Here is a 16608-nt window from a genome sequence, read left to right as displayed (position 1 = left end):
TCCCACTAGGGGTCTGACCCATTCAACTTCATCAATGCAAGTTTTATTCCTATCCATAGTTTTAAAACTCCTCCACATCATCGTGGACTCCCCCGAGTCGCCTCCCTTCTACGTTGTCCGCGTTCCGTGTTTTGCCGCCGTGTTCCACTTTTTGCACTACAAAGTCAATAAAAACTCCTTTGACTATCCCGAATTATGACCGCGTCAACCTAGTACTCAACTGCATCATGCCGAGTCGACTATGATTTTCTTTGGCCGCATTTTTAAACACCGTTCCTATCATCTCCAATTCTCCATAATGTCGGGTATGTTAAGAGTTACTTTCAGTCATGAGTCTATTTCGAGAACAGGGCAGCATCTGATCTGAACAATAACACAGCATGTTAGTCACAATTACGGAAGCAGCTTCCCAAATTCACGAATAAGATTGCACCCAGCAAGGTAACAACTCAAATAGGGCAGTAGATACTAGATAGAACAGGAAAACAATCCATAGCCATAGATATATATGAACAAGGTATAGCTAGTGGATCATACAAGCCATAAGCGCACTAGAAAGACACTATTTAGGTCACACAAGCAGCATGAAGGCCACACCAACTCTCTAATTTCATGCATATGGGCAGTACAGAGTCTAGAGCCCGTACACACTGCATGGAAACTTCAAAAAGTTGGCAGCAACACTTGCCTTCTTTGATTTGGGCAGTATCCAGCTACCTAGGTCACAATTCCTCTTTGATGTAGTATCGAAAGAGGAAACTTTTTAGCAATAGAAATGCAGACACTAATGCACAAGAACCTCATTAGGGTTTTGTGTGCAATCAATGAAAAAGATATCACAGGTTCTACACTGCCTATAATGGAGCCCATCCTATTAATAAATACACATATAACAGAAATAAACGGAAATATAAACTTATAAACCTCTCTTCTCACAATGAGAGAGCCTGTCGGATTGGCACATGATTTTCTGTTGCTATGTTCCCCCTCACAGGATTCATTTAGTTCACAATGGAAACTGATCATATTTGATTCTTTAAGTCAACACTTTGACCAATATGCTTTCACGGTGGCCCTTCCTCAGTCTAGAAAGCCTTAGGAACCTTGTGAATTGTGATCTACCCATAGTTACCAGAAACTTCCTATTTGGATGGGCAGCTCTCTTCCCCGAAAACTCACTTCGGAGGTTAAGTTCTTCTCGCTTTCCAAATTTAGGGGAAGCTCGCTTCCCAGTCGCTTCCTTCGCGTTTCAAAAAGCTTAAGCTGTTAGAGTTGGTGTTATTTAATCATTTATACTTCAACACTCCCCCTCACGTGTTGCCCCTCTTTTTTTCTTGGGTTGGCCATAAGCGTGGCACAATTGTTGGTTTTTGAACCCATGACCTGGGTGAGGCAATACTTCTGGTACCAGTGGCAACGACCAATTACTCCAAAAGCTTAAGCAGTTAGAGTTGATGCTATTTAATCATATATTTAAACAGATATGCTGAAGGAGCGTATTTAAAAAAAAGAGTGTATTTAGAACTTGAAAAACATCATAAGTTTTAAATGAAAATTATGTGGATCTTCTTTTCAAAAACCTAACATTATATATACATGAATAAAACATGTGAAATCGTAAATTATTAAAACTCTTTAGTCTGATTAATCGCAAAGTCTTATTGTCAATGTATACTCCCTATATTAACCATTCCTCCCTAACCTACTACAATCCTACTCTGTGTACTTTTTATTCCCTTCCAATGAGGCTTATTACATACTTCATGTTGGCATTCAATGACGCTTTTCACACATTTTTTCTCTGTACTTTCTTTAGAGTTTTTCGCTTCCCACATTTTCTTTATTTTAAACCCTCCACTTCCTGCTTTCGCTTCCCGCATTGCTTCTCACTCGCTTCCCACTCTACCCTTCTCGAGCTGGGATCAACATTGTCAAAATGCGGCTCAACCTATTCTTAAAAACCCATAATACTCTGGTATGTGCCATATCTCAGTTCAAATGGTTAAGCATTATCGCTTTAAATCTAGAGTCTTGGATTGAATTTTTTTTACATATTTTAAACCGACATCCATGTCTAATAGACATTTTACTTTGAAGTGTTACCTGGATTTTTCATACATTTATGCAGTGCCACAAATCGTATTTTGCAGTCTTGGAAATATTGTACGATTATAATCAGAACCTAGTTCCCATTGCATTATGCCCCATACCACATGCCATGAATTCTACGTGTGACGACCTTATGTGAAAGTCATATTAAATCATTTGCGACTCAATCTTTATGCTTTTTTTGAGCAATAACAACTTATATTTAAAAAAGTGGTAAAAGTACAGGGATGTGAGGAGTTGTCCCTATATCACAATAGGAAATACAACCAAACTGGCCTAAGTACACACAGATTAAAGTGGAAAAGACTCCCATACAATCAACTCCTCTCATTTTTTCCGAATGGTAATCGACTCCTCATTTTTCACCACTTTCCTCTACAAGATTTCTGCCATCTAACCCATCAAAAAAAAAGAGAAGATTTCTGCTATCTCATTTGTGGATCTTCATCTATTATGAAAAGTTGGGAATAACATAACATCCTTCATGATGCTTGCAAATCTTCAAGGTCGTAAGGATAATCTTTGGGATATGGCTGGTTTATTCTTTGCCTAACATTCTCAAATGCTTACCCCTTCTCATTTGCATGGTTTTAAATTTTGGCTGAAACGTTTCGAAATATTTCGGTTACGGCACAAACCGAAACGAAATTCACATGAAGTTGTTTCCTTACAAGATTTCGCTGAAAATTTACCGAAATTTCGCCGAAATGTCGCTGAAATTTCGGTTAAAATTTCATTTTTGGACTTTCTTACAAACTTTCCACCGAAAATTTTAAAATGTACACCGAAATGTTATAATTTCCACCGAAATAGGCGAAATTTCAACTGAAATCGCCAAAATTGACACCGAAATTTTAAACATTTAGGTCAAAATTAAAAAAATAAACGAAATCATAATCATATTTTTACATGATTTAGGCTGAAATTTCTGCCCGAAATCTACACTGAAACCGAAATTTAAAACCTTGCCCATTTGATCCAAGGTTACCTGGAACGCGGTTCGTTGCGGTACGCGGTACGTTGGTTAGCCGGTACGCGGTACGATGAGGGTATGCTTAGTTGGTTCGGTATTTGGGATCGTGGGTCGATTTGGAGCGCTAATTCGGGTCGCTCCGGTACTCTCTATATGTGTACATATGTGACTGTGTAATATTTCATACATTTTTTACAAGAATTGGTTGCCAAAGTGCAAAGACCGTGTACTACATACATTTAATTAAAAAAAGAAGCAAAAACCTCATGTATGCCTTACATATTTAGTCAAAAAAAAATAAAATTCAATTCCAAAATCCATAATTCCATACTCCAAAGTCCAAAGTCCAAAGTCCAAACTAACATATATTGCATACTCCATCCAAAATGATAGCAACAAAAAAAAACTACTCGGATCTGAAATTAAAACATAAAAATATGATGATAAAAAAACTAATCAGCTAGTGTGCAACATTGCATCTCTCTTTCCCTAGTCCATTGAAGTGCCCCCTCTTGTAAAGCTGGATATGCGAGTTTGTTGTAGTCCGAGACGACGATTTGATGGCGTGCTTGAACTTGGAGAAGGAGATGGTCTTGTGCTTGAAGTCGGCATTGAAGCATGCAAAGGTGCTATTTCATCATCTTTTTCTGTAAAATCGTCTGAAGCATCTATGTAGTCACCATCAAGGGATCTCCATCTCAAATCCTCTAGTCGAACAATGGAATCATCGATATTAATATGTTCTGGATCAATATCCCACTTCTTAAAAGGTCCATCCTTATAAGTTTCTGTGAAGCGTGACTGGAGGCGAATATTTGAATGGATGAAAACCAATTTATCAGCCCGTGAAGAATTCAACCTATTTCTCTTGACATTATGAATAAAAGAATAAGTGCTCCAATTTCGCTCAGCTGGTGGACTAGTAATTGGTTGCGACAATACCTTCTTAGCTACCTCAGCCAACTCTGGAGTTTCTGATCCGTATGTTGCCCACCAATCGATTGCATCCATGGTTACAGCATCTGTTTGAGCAGCTGCCATAGCATATAGACCTTTCCGCATATGAAAGACAACAAATTGTTCACGTAACAATTTTGCTTCTTCCACTCTTTCTGATATCTTTGCAAAAGCTCCCATAACACCCTTAATCACTTCTTTATCTTGATTCAAACTCCTTCTAACTATGCCTCCTGGTACTGGCATAGCAAGGTATCGTGGATCATAAAATCGCGGTGTAAGTGCAAATCCAAGACAATGCATTGGGATATTCATTTTTTCCCACCTCTTTAACACAATTTCTTCAACCTTGGGATACTTGTCACAATGATTCCCTTTTTTCATAAAGTCTTTTATTTCACCAAGCATATTGTCCATCCTTTCATAAATTTCACCCATTTTTGGACCGTCACCATCACAAAATTTGATTAGAAAATAAATTGGTTTTGTGATGGCTAAGGTACTATCCACATCCTCCCAAAAATCTTCAGTAATTATAGTTTCTGCAACAAAAGCTCCCATTTTTCGCGTATGTTCATCTCCATTCTTTACCAAGTCTCTCCATGTTTTGAGCACAATAGTAGTTGCAAGAGCATCTCTACAATCCTTGATGTCTATCAATAATAAATAGCCTTATAGGAGCGTGGTATTCTATTTGGAACTTTTTTCTTACTGTTTTCCTGTTCTGTTCACATATCTTATTTTGGTTTTATTCAAGATAAAAGGTCGGTGTGAACAGAGGATAGCAAGTGTATTTAAGGATAAAGTAAACCCCAGCTTGCTATCCCCATGGTGAAGAGCCCCAATGGATTTACTTATTCTGTATGGATGTCTCTGCACCAACCATGTAGCCCTAACAGCCAAAGTTTTTGTTGCCTGGTTTGAATAATTGTTCTCTTTCTTTGGTTGATGCTGTTTTTTTTTTTAATTATACCCGTATTGTGTTATTCTTGTTACTCATTGTACCTTTTTTTTTGTGTACTGGCATTTCAGTTTCTTCACTAAAATGCATGGTATGTTTTGTGTCCTAGGTGGAAGATAAAGGTTTTAACTGTTGAAACAGCAGAGAATATTGGTTCTTTTGTGAAGAAAAGAGGACCTCCTTTGGAAATATTGTCTGATCTGAAAAAAGAGGGCAGTCAATTTAATGCTAACAGTGGATCTGTGCTTGCACTGAATGAGTTGGAGATTTTATTTAGAGCTCTGGAAAAATCGAAGTGTTTAAACAGACTGGTTTTTGACTTGAGTCTTGCTAGAGGTCTTGATTATTATACCGGAGTTATTTTTGAAGCTGTTTTCAAGGGTAAAACACAGGTAACTTATTGATTTTTGCATTGACCTATGGAATTTTTGCTGTTATTTTTTTCTCTTTTAATACCTGCAATAAATGTGGTGTTTGATAAATGTGGTGCAATAAATGCTTCCTCTATAGTATTTGATAAATGTGGTGTTTTTTCAATTGAATTAGACGTGGATAATAATCAAATAGTTGCCTAAGATTTCTATATAGTCTGTTTCTTTTCGTTAATATATAGTCTGTTTCATCTCTCTCTCGCTCTCTCTCTCTCTCTCTAAATATGTACATATATATGTATGTATGTGTGTGTGTGTGTGTGTGTGTGTGTGTGTATAGTTGTGTGTATATGTTATATGTATAGGAGAATGAGCCGATCCACTCCGGATGCATCATTATATGTTATATGTATATATTTCACTATTGTTTCAATCGTGATGGTTGAAACACTATTACTTTGTATGTGAATTATAGAACTTCAGTCAACACATCAAAATTTCAACCAAAGTGCATAAACAAGATTAAGTACTTTATATTTTTTTGCTTGTTTCTTTAATTATGATGCAAATGCTTCAAATCAACAATGATTAAATGCATTTGCTCATGGTTAGTGCATGCATTTTCTTTTTTTCTTATAAATTTATAATTTTGAACATTGAGAAAACGTACATTTTCAAAGAGAAAGTAATCATATATGTAGTTTAGCTTCTAATTTTATTATATGTGAGTTCTTGTCCGATGACAGAGTCATATTTTTTCATTTCAAAATTAATTAATTAATTATTTATTATAAAAAATCCTTTAAAAATATGAAATAATTATATGTTCAAGAAAGAAACTTATTATATATGCAATTGAGCTTCAAACTTTTTATTTATTGGTTATTATTGCCCTGTCTGCTGACTACCGGACTTACTTTTTTCATTTCAAAATTTAGTTATTTTTTTTTGTTATAATTTTTTTTTAAATTTTCATCATTATATTGTACTCCTTCGTTATATTGTACTTCATGAAATTACTGAATGTAGTGGTTTTTTCCCCTACGTTTTGTGTTTATTTGAAGCATATGTACGGCCATTCAAAAAAAAATGAAAAATGAAGCATATGTACATGTGGTTGTAAATGTTCTTAGTTTAGAATGAATCTTACTATTCTAGACATGTGCGACAATACATGTCATTAAGTGTTTGATCTTATTAAACCAAGATGCATGGTTGTATCTTATTTGATGGTTTCTGTGTATTTGTACTTATTCTAGCATTTTCCTAAGTTTGACCTTTAATTTTCACCATCTGCATGCATTTCCACCGACTTTCAAGATTTTCACCTAAATCTGACTGAAACTGACATATTTTTATTTCCGTTCCCGATCGATCCTATCCATCCACATAATCCAAATCGTGGAAGGAAATGGGATTGCCTAAATTCAATCCAATCTTCTAATTCTATTGCCAGTCGGTTATTCCAACACATCCAAATGGACAATCGAAGAGAGAGCAGGGTCCTTTGGACAAACATTGAAAGGGCCGAAAAAGAAACTCCAAATCTGCATTGCCCTAGGACACTAAATACACATATGGGACTTCGTCTGGAAACCACAATGCATGTAGTCTCTCGAATCACATATATGCCACTTGATGAACTGATCGCCAATTATAATTTTACCATGGAGGACGCACCGAAGGAAAGCAATGGCTCTTAGAGAAGCAAAAGACTTCCAGGCATTGGGAAGTCTTATAGGGAGCACCTTTGGCCAAAGTATAGATAGATTTTATTAAGAAAACCCTATTTTGCTACGGGGTTCAAACCAGCTCATACTCGAGATTCATCGTGGAGAAATATTGCTTTTTGACTCATTAGATATTTTTATGGAGCTACCTCCCCAAAGTGGATTGATAACCTTTTCGTGCTCATCTCCGTAGAATAATTAGTAACAAGAGCTGTAGGATTAACGTCACGAGCAAAGAGATTAAGAAAGGCTTTGGCCAGAGGTTATCCAGCCAAAAGGTGTTTACAAAAAAGATAGGTTTGAAGAGAAAAATTGAAAGACTACTTTTCAGTTCTCCTGAATAGGGGTTTCAATAGCCTCCCACTCACCAAGCTGAAGGTAGTTCCCATATCTTTGATGCTTGTTGGTTGGTGCAGGTTATCTTCATACATGACTCTCCAGAACAATTGAAAAGCCTCCACCACCACTTAGCCATATTGGCTTCATTTTGGCTTGTAACGTTCTTGATTCCAAGGCCGCCATCAAACTTTGGAAGGCACACCTTTTTCGAGTTGATTCAATGAACTTATCATCATCATTCCATAAGAAGTTATGGAAAATTTCATTACTTCTCTTCGCCACTGAAAGAGGAATCCTATACATAGATACCAAATATGTTTGAATGTTAGAAAGGAAAGCCTTGAGCGTGGTAATCCTGCCATGGAATGAGAAATACTTGCATATCTATATTTCAATTTGATTTTTCAAACACGGATCCCAATCGTGAGGGCTGATGTTCCCATCTTTAAGGGGAAGATACTTAGATTTTTTTTGAATGGTAGGGAAAGATACTTGCATTTAAATACCATTTCTATGTATTGATATCTTTCATACTCGGTCTTGGTTTTCCTTGATGGCTTGCACGTGCACAGGTTGGTTCCATTGCTGCTGGAGGGCGCTATGACAATCTTGTAGGGATGTTCAGTGGTAAACAGGTCCCCACAGTGGGTGTTAGCCTTGGAATTGAGAGAGTATTTACGATAATGGAGGAGCAGCTTCAAAAAGACTCTAACCAGGTGATACTATATTTATATGTTACATAATATGGCATTTTATTTAGGGAAATGATATTAGCACAATTATATTTTGATATTTTCACTAACCCATCTTGTCTATTAGTATTTAAAGAGCTGTCAAAAGGTTATTACATTTCCCAAAAAGCTCTCACGAGCCAATTAAAGAAGAAAAGACAGCTGGGTTTGTGCAAATATCAAAATATGGTTGTGCTGATAACATTTTCCTTTGTTTATATTTAGTATATAATATGCATGGTATGTTATATTTTGTTCTACAATCATTACATGCATTGAATTATATGTGCTAGGGCGGCCCAGTGCATGAGGCTCCCGCCATTGCGGGGTCTGGGGAGGGCTAGATGTACACAGCCTTACCCCTGCTTTGCAGAGAGGCTGTTTCTGTGACTCGAACCCATGACCACCAGGTCACAATGGAGCAACCTTACCGTTGCGCCAAGGCTCGTCCTCATTGAATTATATGTGCTATATTATATTTTCTTCTACGATCATTACATGCATTGAATGGTATTTAAATGCATGTAAATATGAAGCCTAAAATGAAAGTAACACAACACATTATTTTATATGTTACTTTGGACAGATGAATATTCTGTACCGGTGATGGATACACCGATGTCGCTCTTTGATACTTGCATTCCATTAAAATATCCTTGTATTTTGTGTTCGTATAATCTGCTGTTGAAAAAACATCCAAGTAAATTGACAACAATTCTCATGTTGAGATAATGCTAGTTGTAGTTTGGTTCCTTTTCCCTTGAACCTTTTTGCTCTATAGAACTCCTAAATTTTTTTTGTTAGCTTTAACTTCTTTTATGAAAAATCTTATTCTTTTTGTACCCATCACTTGTGGCAATTTATATTTTGTTAACCTATGGAATTGATCTCGGTCTCCTTTTTCGTTAATAAATATTTGGCTATCATTAAAAAAAAAAAAACACCTAAATTGATCATGTTGAAGTGAGAACGAGGCTGGAACTCATTTATCACTTTTCTTGGTTCAAAAATGTTTGCCTGATGTCAGAATTTCGCTTTCGGAATTAACAGTGACAAACAATATCGTTTTGTCTTCCATGCTGGTAGTCTGGTAGGAACCTATGGACATAATATATTGACCCTCATCTTTAGATTTGTTTCTGCGTTAATTTATATTTTCTGTTGGTAATTCTATTCTATTCTTTTAGTAATGTAAGGAGACGGGGCAAGGATGTAGTAAATATGACTGGATAGGAGGTACCTAAGAGGGATACTTTTGCTATCTTAGTTCAATCCCACATAAGGAGAGATTGAAGAGGATGTTAACCAAGAAGCAGCATGTGCATAAGACGAGTGTAGCGGAGATGTGAATGCTTAGATGGATGCGCGGCCGCACAAGGTTAGACAGAATTAAAAGGAAGGATCTGTAAAAAGGTGGAGGTGGCACCAATTAAGGAGAAGATGAGAGAGCACCGCTTGAGATGGTTTGGGCATATCCAACGTAGGCCTTTGGATGCTCCAGTGAGAAGAAGTGACTTGTGCCAAGTTGATGGAGTAAAAAGAGATAGGGGCAGACCGAAAACAACTTGGGTAGAAACAGTGAGGAAAGACTTGATGGCTAGGAACATAATAGAGAACATGACCTTGGATATGAGAGAACGGAAGAAAATGATCCATGTAGATGAACCCAACTAGTGTAAGGATTAGACTTAGTCAATTTGAGCCACGTAGATCTTTCACCTTCTTGAAAATTTTCTAAAGGATTCATTAGCCGACCCCAACTAGTTTGGGACAAAGGCTTAGTTGAGTTGAGTTGAGAATTCTATTCTATTCTTTTCCTGTCTGTTCCATTTGATATATCATGCTCTTTTTCTATCTTTTTCTTTTATTTATACATCAATATGAACCTTCTAATCCATTTATTCAAATCAGAATCCAGAGATCTCTACGCTCCTCAAATTTGATGAGAGTAGTTCTGGATCTTGAAAACCTGCACATCTTTTAGATTTTTTAGCAGCATTGTCTGTGTCACCTTTGTGGATTTTACTAAGGCGATTCATTGATATTGCATTATTGCCTTTTCTGAAAAGAACTGTGACTTATGTACCATTGCTTTCAAGTGACTGCATCGGTTGGTTAAAAATTATTGATGATTCTATCATAGGCCCACTTTAGCCATTTTTCTGGTTGGGACCTTGGTTAGATAGATATATAGATATGTTATTCTGTCATAGATAGATAGATAGATAGATAGATAGATGCCCTTCTCACTGGTCACAGCGTCCTTGAATCCTTTGGAAAACCGTATCCAAACATGAAGAGTTCACAGGGTTCTGGTCTCGATTGATAGATCCCAGCAGAAGAAGTCAAGAGGGTGCTAATGGAAGATATGGAAGGATGACAGTGGTCAGTAGAAGGAAGAAAGGGATCTGGGGGAACCTGGGAAATGGCCCTACAAGGGAGGGTGACATCTGGAGATGTGGATACTGTAATTACCACAACTTGTGATCTCGGTAAGCATGCAGGATTTGTAGCGGGATCTGAATTAGGACTTTTGAAAGGAATGTCATGAAGTTTCTGAGAAGAGGGTCAGGGAAATGTGAAGAAGGGATGAAAGAATAGTAAGGAAAGCTGGGACGCCTGGGAAGAAAAGGCCGACCTGAGGAAGATAACTTGGGAAAGATAAACATATATACAGGCAGCAAGAACTCCAAGGTGGCTTTCAGGAGTAGAGGTCTTCGTGGTCTATGAAGGTATGCTTATACCAATCTTTAAGGGTTTCGGGAAAGGAAGTGGAAGAAAGGGAAGTGTTCCTGGAGTCTTTCCTCACTTGTAGGGTGGAGGAGCTTTAGAAATTGGCAGGCAGACATTGGAACCTGCCACCATTCAAAAGAAAAAGGATAGGGTGGAGGGCCTTCAGAAATGGGCAACCAAACATTGGAACCTCCCACCATTCAACAAAAAAACCTGGAACCTCGTGGAAAGTCAATCTATTCATTTCCTTGGAATACCGAATACCTCTGCAAGCATGGGATGGGATGCATTGACGATTAAGGTGTTATGTTCCCTTTTCGGCAAGGTGCTGGAAGTTGTAACTGAAGTAGTGGGAGTAGTTTAGAATACGCAAGGGCTTTGGTACTCATCAGATTGGGCTTTCCTCTGTCGGGTGAGAGATGATAGTCAGTTGGAATGAGTGGAAAATGTTGTGAAGCTCACACTGTTGTGCCAACCAAGGTTTTAAATTTCGGTTTCGGTGCCGGTTTCAGCCACCACTGAAACAGAAATATTTCTTCGGCCGAAATCATGTGAAAAATAGGATAATGATTTCGTTTTTTTTTTTAATTTCGGCCTAAATGTCTAAAACTTTGGTGTAAATTTCGGCGATTTCGGTGGCAATTTCATTAACTTAGGTAGAAATTATAAAAATTTCGATGGACATTTTTAAAATTTTGTAAAATTGTAAGGAAACAACTTCATGTAAATTTTGTTTCGGCCGTGGCCGAAACCGAAATATTTCGACCATTTTGTTTCGTTTTGGTCAAAATTTAAAACCATGGTGCCAACCGCTCCAATACAAGATAGGCACTGTAACCACTTCAAATATATTAAGGGTGAAAATCAGAAAATCGATGACGGTCGACAATAGTTGCAGAGAGAAACACTATAGAAGAAAGGCGTGGAGCCAACCCATACACATCGGGAGCTGCAAAATAGACGTGGGTCTAGGGTACCGATTAGAGGAAGCCAAACGTTAATGGGGTCAAGGGCCAGCTGCAGTGGCAGCCAGGAGGAAATGCATCCAAACAGTTATAACCAAGTGAAACTGAGAATTCTGAATCGGGTACGTAACAAATTTCTCCCCATTTACATTTGATACAAATAGGGGTTGGGCAGGTGAGAAAAGGGGACTTATACTCATGTTGAAACTGTAAGGGGTCTGGGGAAAAAATTATGGAAAGTTTTGTAAGAGTACCAAGCCATTTTGGGATGCACGTGGGATAAAACTTGTAAAGAGTCAAGTTAAAATGGAAAAGGAAGAGTTAATCGAAGGGGGATGGTGAAAATGGAAAGAAGCCAATTAAAATTAAATCTCCTTTCAATCCCAGATTAAGGAGGAAAACAAAGATTGACTAGAAAGCCGGTAGGCAGTAACATGTGACTATCAGAGGAAAAAAATAGAAGGGATACTACAACACTCGTGGATGAAAGCATAGTTAGCGATTCCAGGGATCAAAACAGAGCAGGCAAGATGAAGAAAAACGTGTTGGAGGTGAAAAATATCTTATACAGAGATGGTGAGAGTGCATGGGAGAAAAGTTTGGATCGGAGCTGACCTCAAATCCTTCATTAGGCCAATACTCGGGGAGTTCTGATCATGAAACCCCGGTCAGTGGAAATGGAATTCCAGTAAGAAAAAGCTAATAATCAGGCACGATATCAAAAGCCCAGTGACGAGAAAGGAAGAATGACGCAAAAAGGATTAGAGCTTTGTATCAGCTGTGGAGGAAAAGAAGATCAGGTATGGCTAGTATTCCTATAAATTGAACACTTCATTTCATGTGAGTGTCTTTCCTACTACTTGTTCAAGGATATGTTGAAGTTGTTATGGGCCTTATGGGATCAGAGCTCCATGTTCAACACATGGAGTGTTCGAGACTATCTATGCAAGCATGTCTCCCACGATCTCGTATCCTTCCTCATATTTTTTTTTTCTTCTTTTCTTTCTCACTTCCTACCCTTTGTAATCTAAGACCTACATCCCTCTTTCCATCAAAAACCTAAATCTATCTCCCAATCTCTATGAAACCCAGGATCCACTACCCTTTCATCAACTTTACTATTCTTTCTAACTCGAACCCTTAGATCCTATATCTATAGCACTTTCTATCTTGACACATTAGATCTGCTATCCCTCCTTGCACATATAAATCTTTCTTCCAGTCTAAAAAACACTTGATTCACTATGTTTCTCCGCAGCTTGGCGTATCCATGCATGATTGAAAATATCAATATCATATCGACCATATCAATCAATAGGTATCCGTATTGGTCGAGGTTGATATGGATATAACCTATATTTTGGTGATAACAAAAAATCACACCCATATCAGTTGTATCGGCCGAAATAGATATCGTACCGTCTGTGTTGGCATGGATCGGATAATATAGTGCCGATATGGGTGTTAAGAAAAAGTCACATTTTGTAGAGAATATCAATTGTTTTCATTTCCCTCAAAGTTTTCTGAAGTTGTAGGGAGGCTTTTGTAGCAGTGCAAGACAACTCATCGGTGTAAAGAAAAAAGTCACCTTTTTTGGTAGAGAATATCAATTGTTTTCATTTCCCTGCTTAAAGTTTTCTGAAGCTGTAAGGAGGCTTTTGTAGCAGTGTGAGAACTCATCATGTGCTGCTGCATTGTATGTTTTCCCATTTATAAAGGAATACAAATTATTTTTATGGCTCAATAGAAAAAAAGGCTCAACTTTGATTATTATTTACTGTTTTTTTAGCTTTCAAAAGATTGGCCATCATTTATGCCACACTCTTTCGTACTATTCAATAGCTATGGATTTAAAATTAATGATTCCTAGTGTTCAATGCATTATGTCATGCGGTCCAGACTATGTGATAAGGAGCATGTATGTGATTCGTGACGGCTTCATTTTTCTATGTTATAAGGGTTAGGGTATACATGATTCTGTAATTTACGTTAGGTAACTCGAGAGTGCAGCTTTCTGAGATACTAATGGTATATGTGCCAGAAGTGTTTTTACCTGGTTTTCTTCCACCATGGATAAAACACACATTGCATCCTTATATTTGTATGCTATTACCCTAAACAACATTTAGGCTTAATAAGATTTGGAGCTTTCAAGCCATGGTTACAGTTTTTTTTTTGTTTTTTACACTCTTCTACTAATATGCATCTTACTGGCTCATTCTTTTTTGGTTTCTGCAGGTAATTCGTGCCACTGAGACACAAGTTTTGGTTGTTTTTGTGGGGAAGGATCTGGTCCAAGCTGCCGAGCTGGTGAGTGAGCTGTGGAATGCCAAAGTGAAAGCAGAATTTACGGTGACAAAAAAAGTGATGAGACAGATAGACCATGCTAGACAATCTGGTATCCCATTGATGGTGATTCTTGGCGAGTCTGAATTAGCGAACGGTGTTGTAAATGTGAAAGAAGTTGCAGTCAATAAAGAGGAGGCAGTCCCAAGAGAGAGACTTGTTGAGGATCTGCAGAGAAGGTTGAGCGCTTTTGAGTCGCTCTCAAACCGCTATGTTGTTGTCTGATGGAACCAATCTACTTCCCTACCCCACATACATCCATTTCTTGTTTTAGTAATGGCACTCCTCTCTTCATGATCCACTTCTAATTCGCTGTTAAATGCTGTTTAAATTACCGAAAGGGTCTTAGGAGCCTATCAGAAAACCTTTTAGTAAACTGAGGGGGTGCCATTGTTAAAAAAACAAGATTGGGTGAATTATTTCCCACCTAAAGATATATTGGAACTTGCACTAATGAATGTAGGCACTTCCACTAAAGTTGGTTTGTTATATTTGATATTCTTATTATTTTTTAACACAGGACAAACTGATTTATCTGCTTTAAAGTCTTACAGCTGATTTATTTGCTTAACTTATTGTAAGATAGTATGACTTGCTTTGATTTTCTTGCCAGGGGGTAATATGGAAAGGAAATCGCTTTACATTTATGACCATTCTGAAGTTAAGAAGGCATTGGATCTAGAGGATAAAAAGAGACACTGGAATGTGATTTTGGGTGAGTATTCTCTTAGAGTATTCTTCCTAGCTAACTGTATGTCTTCATCTAATCTAAGCTATGTTTTTCATAATGTAGTGTCTTTCTGACTTATTTGTCTCCTCCCTTTTTGACTTAATTCTACCACTCCCTGAGCCACCCCCGCACAACCAAACATAGCCTTAAGCAATAACACCTTGATTGGATTATCCTAGGCCCTTGATCTATCAGGATTCCTATCTACATCATCTTCTTAAATTTTGGCAAGGGCAACATTCACTTTTTGCCACCTATATTCTACAAGATCGTCTTGATTTTTGCCAGGGCGCCCTTCAGTTTAGCATCGCTCTCTCTCTCTCTCTCAACGGACATTTAGTAGTCAATTTGGCGAAGGCCACTTAAAATGTATAGGTTAAATAATAGAAAAACGACACAATAGTTTTATCTAACGACCACTACAAAAGGGCACTTAGTAATCAGCACTACCTCTGCCCATTACCTATATTTTTATCATAATTTGATGATTATAAGGTTTTTATAAGTCCTCATTTGCCTTCACCTTTTGTTAAGCCTCCCTCCCTGGACCCTTGTTGGAGCCTAACAATTGTTTAGATCTTTGAACAGAGGGCAGGCTTTCACTTGGACCTACCTTCTTCAAAGATCGAAAGGGTTCATTTGTTGGGCCCAACAAATGAACAATTTGGATCTTAGAACAAGGTAACCCTCAGTGTTTTTTTTAAATAAAAAATAAGCATTACATGGTGTTCATAGGTACACGGCTTCTTTTTAGGGGTTTATTGCGAAAGCAGTCATCCACTTTGCTTTTAATTTGCAAAAAGCCTTCAGGTTTTACAATTTGCAAATAGTCATCGCACCTTAGTGAATTTTGCAAATCAGGCCATGCCATAATTTTGTGACTAAAAGACTCATGGTGGATTGTTTTATTCAAAGACCAAAATGTTCTTGTATGTAAAAAGACGAAAATTACGTAATAAAAAGACACAAATACCTGCAGCGCTTGGTAATATATTTTGCTACCGTGGATCCCACCAACTCAACTCAACACCGTGCAGTTAGGTGGGCCCATTAACACCTATAGGGCCAACAATGCTTGTATATAGACCTAGCCGTGCCCGCGGGTCGACCCGACCCACCCGCAAATTTGTGGGCACGGGTCTGAGTTTTAGTGACCCGTCAAAACTAACCCGCGGGTGACCCAACCCACAAAAACACGGGTCGGGTCAACCCGTGAGCATCCGAACGTCACTTGGCTTTTTTAATGGTGGTGATTTTGTTATACTAATCTAGTTAGATGGCTTTTTTTTTCTAATGCAAACGATGGTGATTTTGTAATGCTAATCTATTTTTTATATTTTAAGGGTTTGATGCCTGAATAGGTTATGGCTGGCACTATAGAATATAAATAGGTTGCGGCTAGCACCATAGGTTGATCCCAACCCTCCGATTTGAATGTTAGAGGGTTGATCACTTGATGATCCTAACCCTCTATAGATCGGAGGGTTAGGATCAACCTATTGAAATGATTTTTGGGGCACAACCTATTTAGGCTGTGGGCCATCTAATGGACGGTTTGGATCATCCCACGGTGCCGGCCATACCCCCCTCATCAAAATCCAGTGATAACATTTTTCAAAATAGAGAATTTATATGATGGGTGGCCGTGAAAACATGTGATGTC

The 16608-nt window shown here is 37.9% G+C and overlaps 1 protein-coding gene across 3 annotated transcripts in view; it reads left to right on the top strand.

Annotated features, from left to right (window-relative positions):
* The window catches only part of LOC143847825 (histidine--tRNA ligase, cytoplasmic-like), a 28758-nt gene extending 14004 nt beyond the window's left edge, over window positions 1–14754 (top strand). For all 3 annotated transcript variants that reach the window (XM_077356607.1, XM_077356604.1, XM_077356606.1), the window contains 3 exons: window positions 5110–5392; window positions 8013–8156; window positions 14108–14754. In XM_077356607.1, coding sequence (XP_077212722.1) covers window positions 5110–5392; window positions 8013–8156; window positions 14108–14440 — 760 coding nt within the window. In that variant the 3' untranslated portion in view covers window positions 14441–14754. The remainder of the gene's footprint in view (window positions 1–5109; window positions 5393–8012; window positions 8157–14107) is intronic.
* Window positions 14755–16608: the final 1854 nt, after the last annotated feature.

Source organism: Tasmannia lanceolata, unplaced genomic scaffold (genome assembly GCF_043159265.1).
Source record: "Tasmannia lanceolata isolate RefF3 unplaced genomic scaffold, GAP_Taslan_0.1 ptg000016l, whole genome shotgun sequence".
NCBI lineage: Eukaryota > Viridiplantae > Streptophyta > Magnoliopsida > Canellales > Winteraceae > Tasmannia > Tasmannia lanceolata.
Note: the sequence above shows the minus strand (reverse complement) of the source record. Positions and strands in the feature narration are given on the sequence as shown.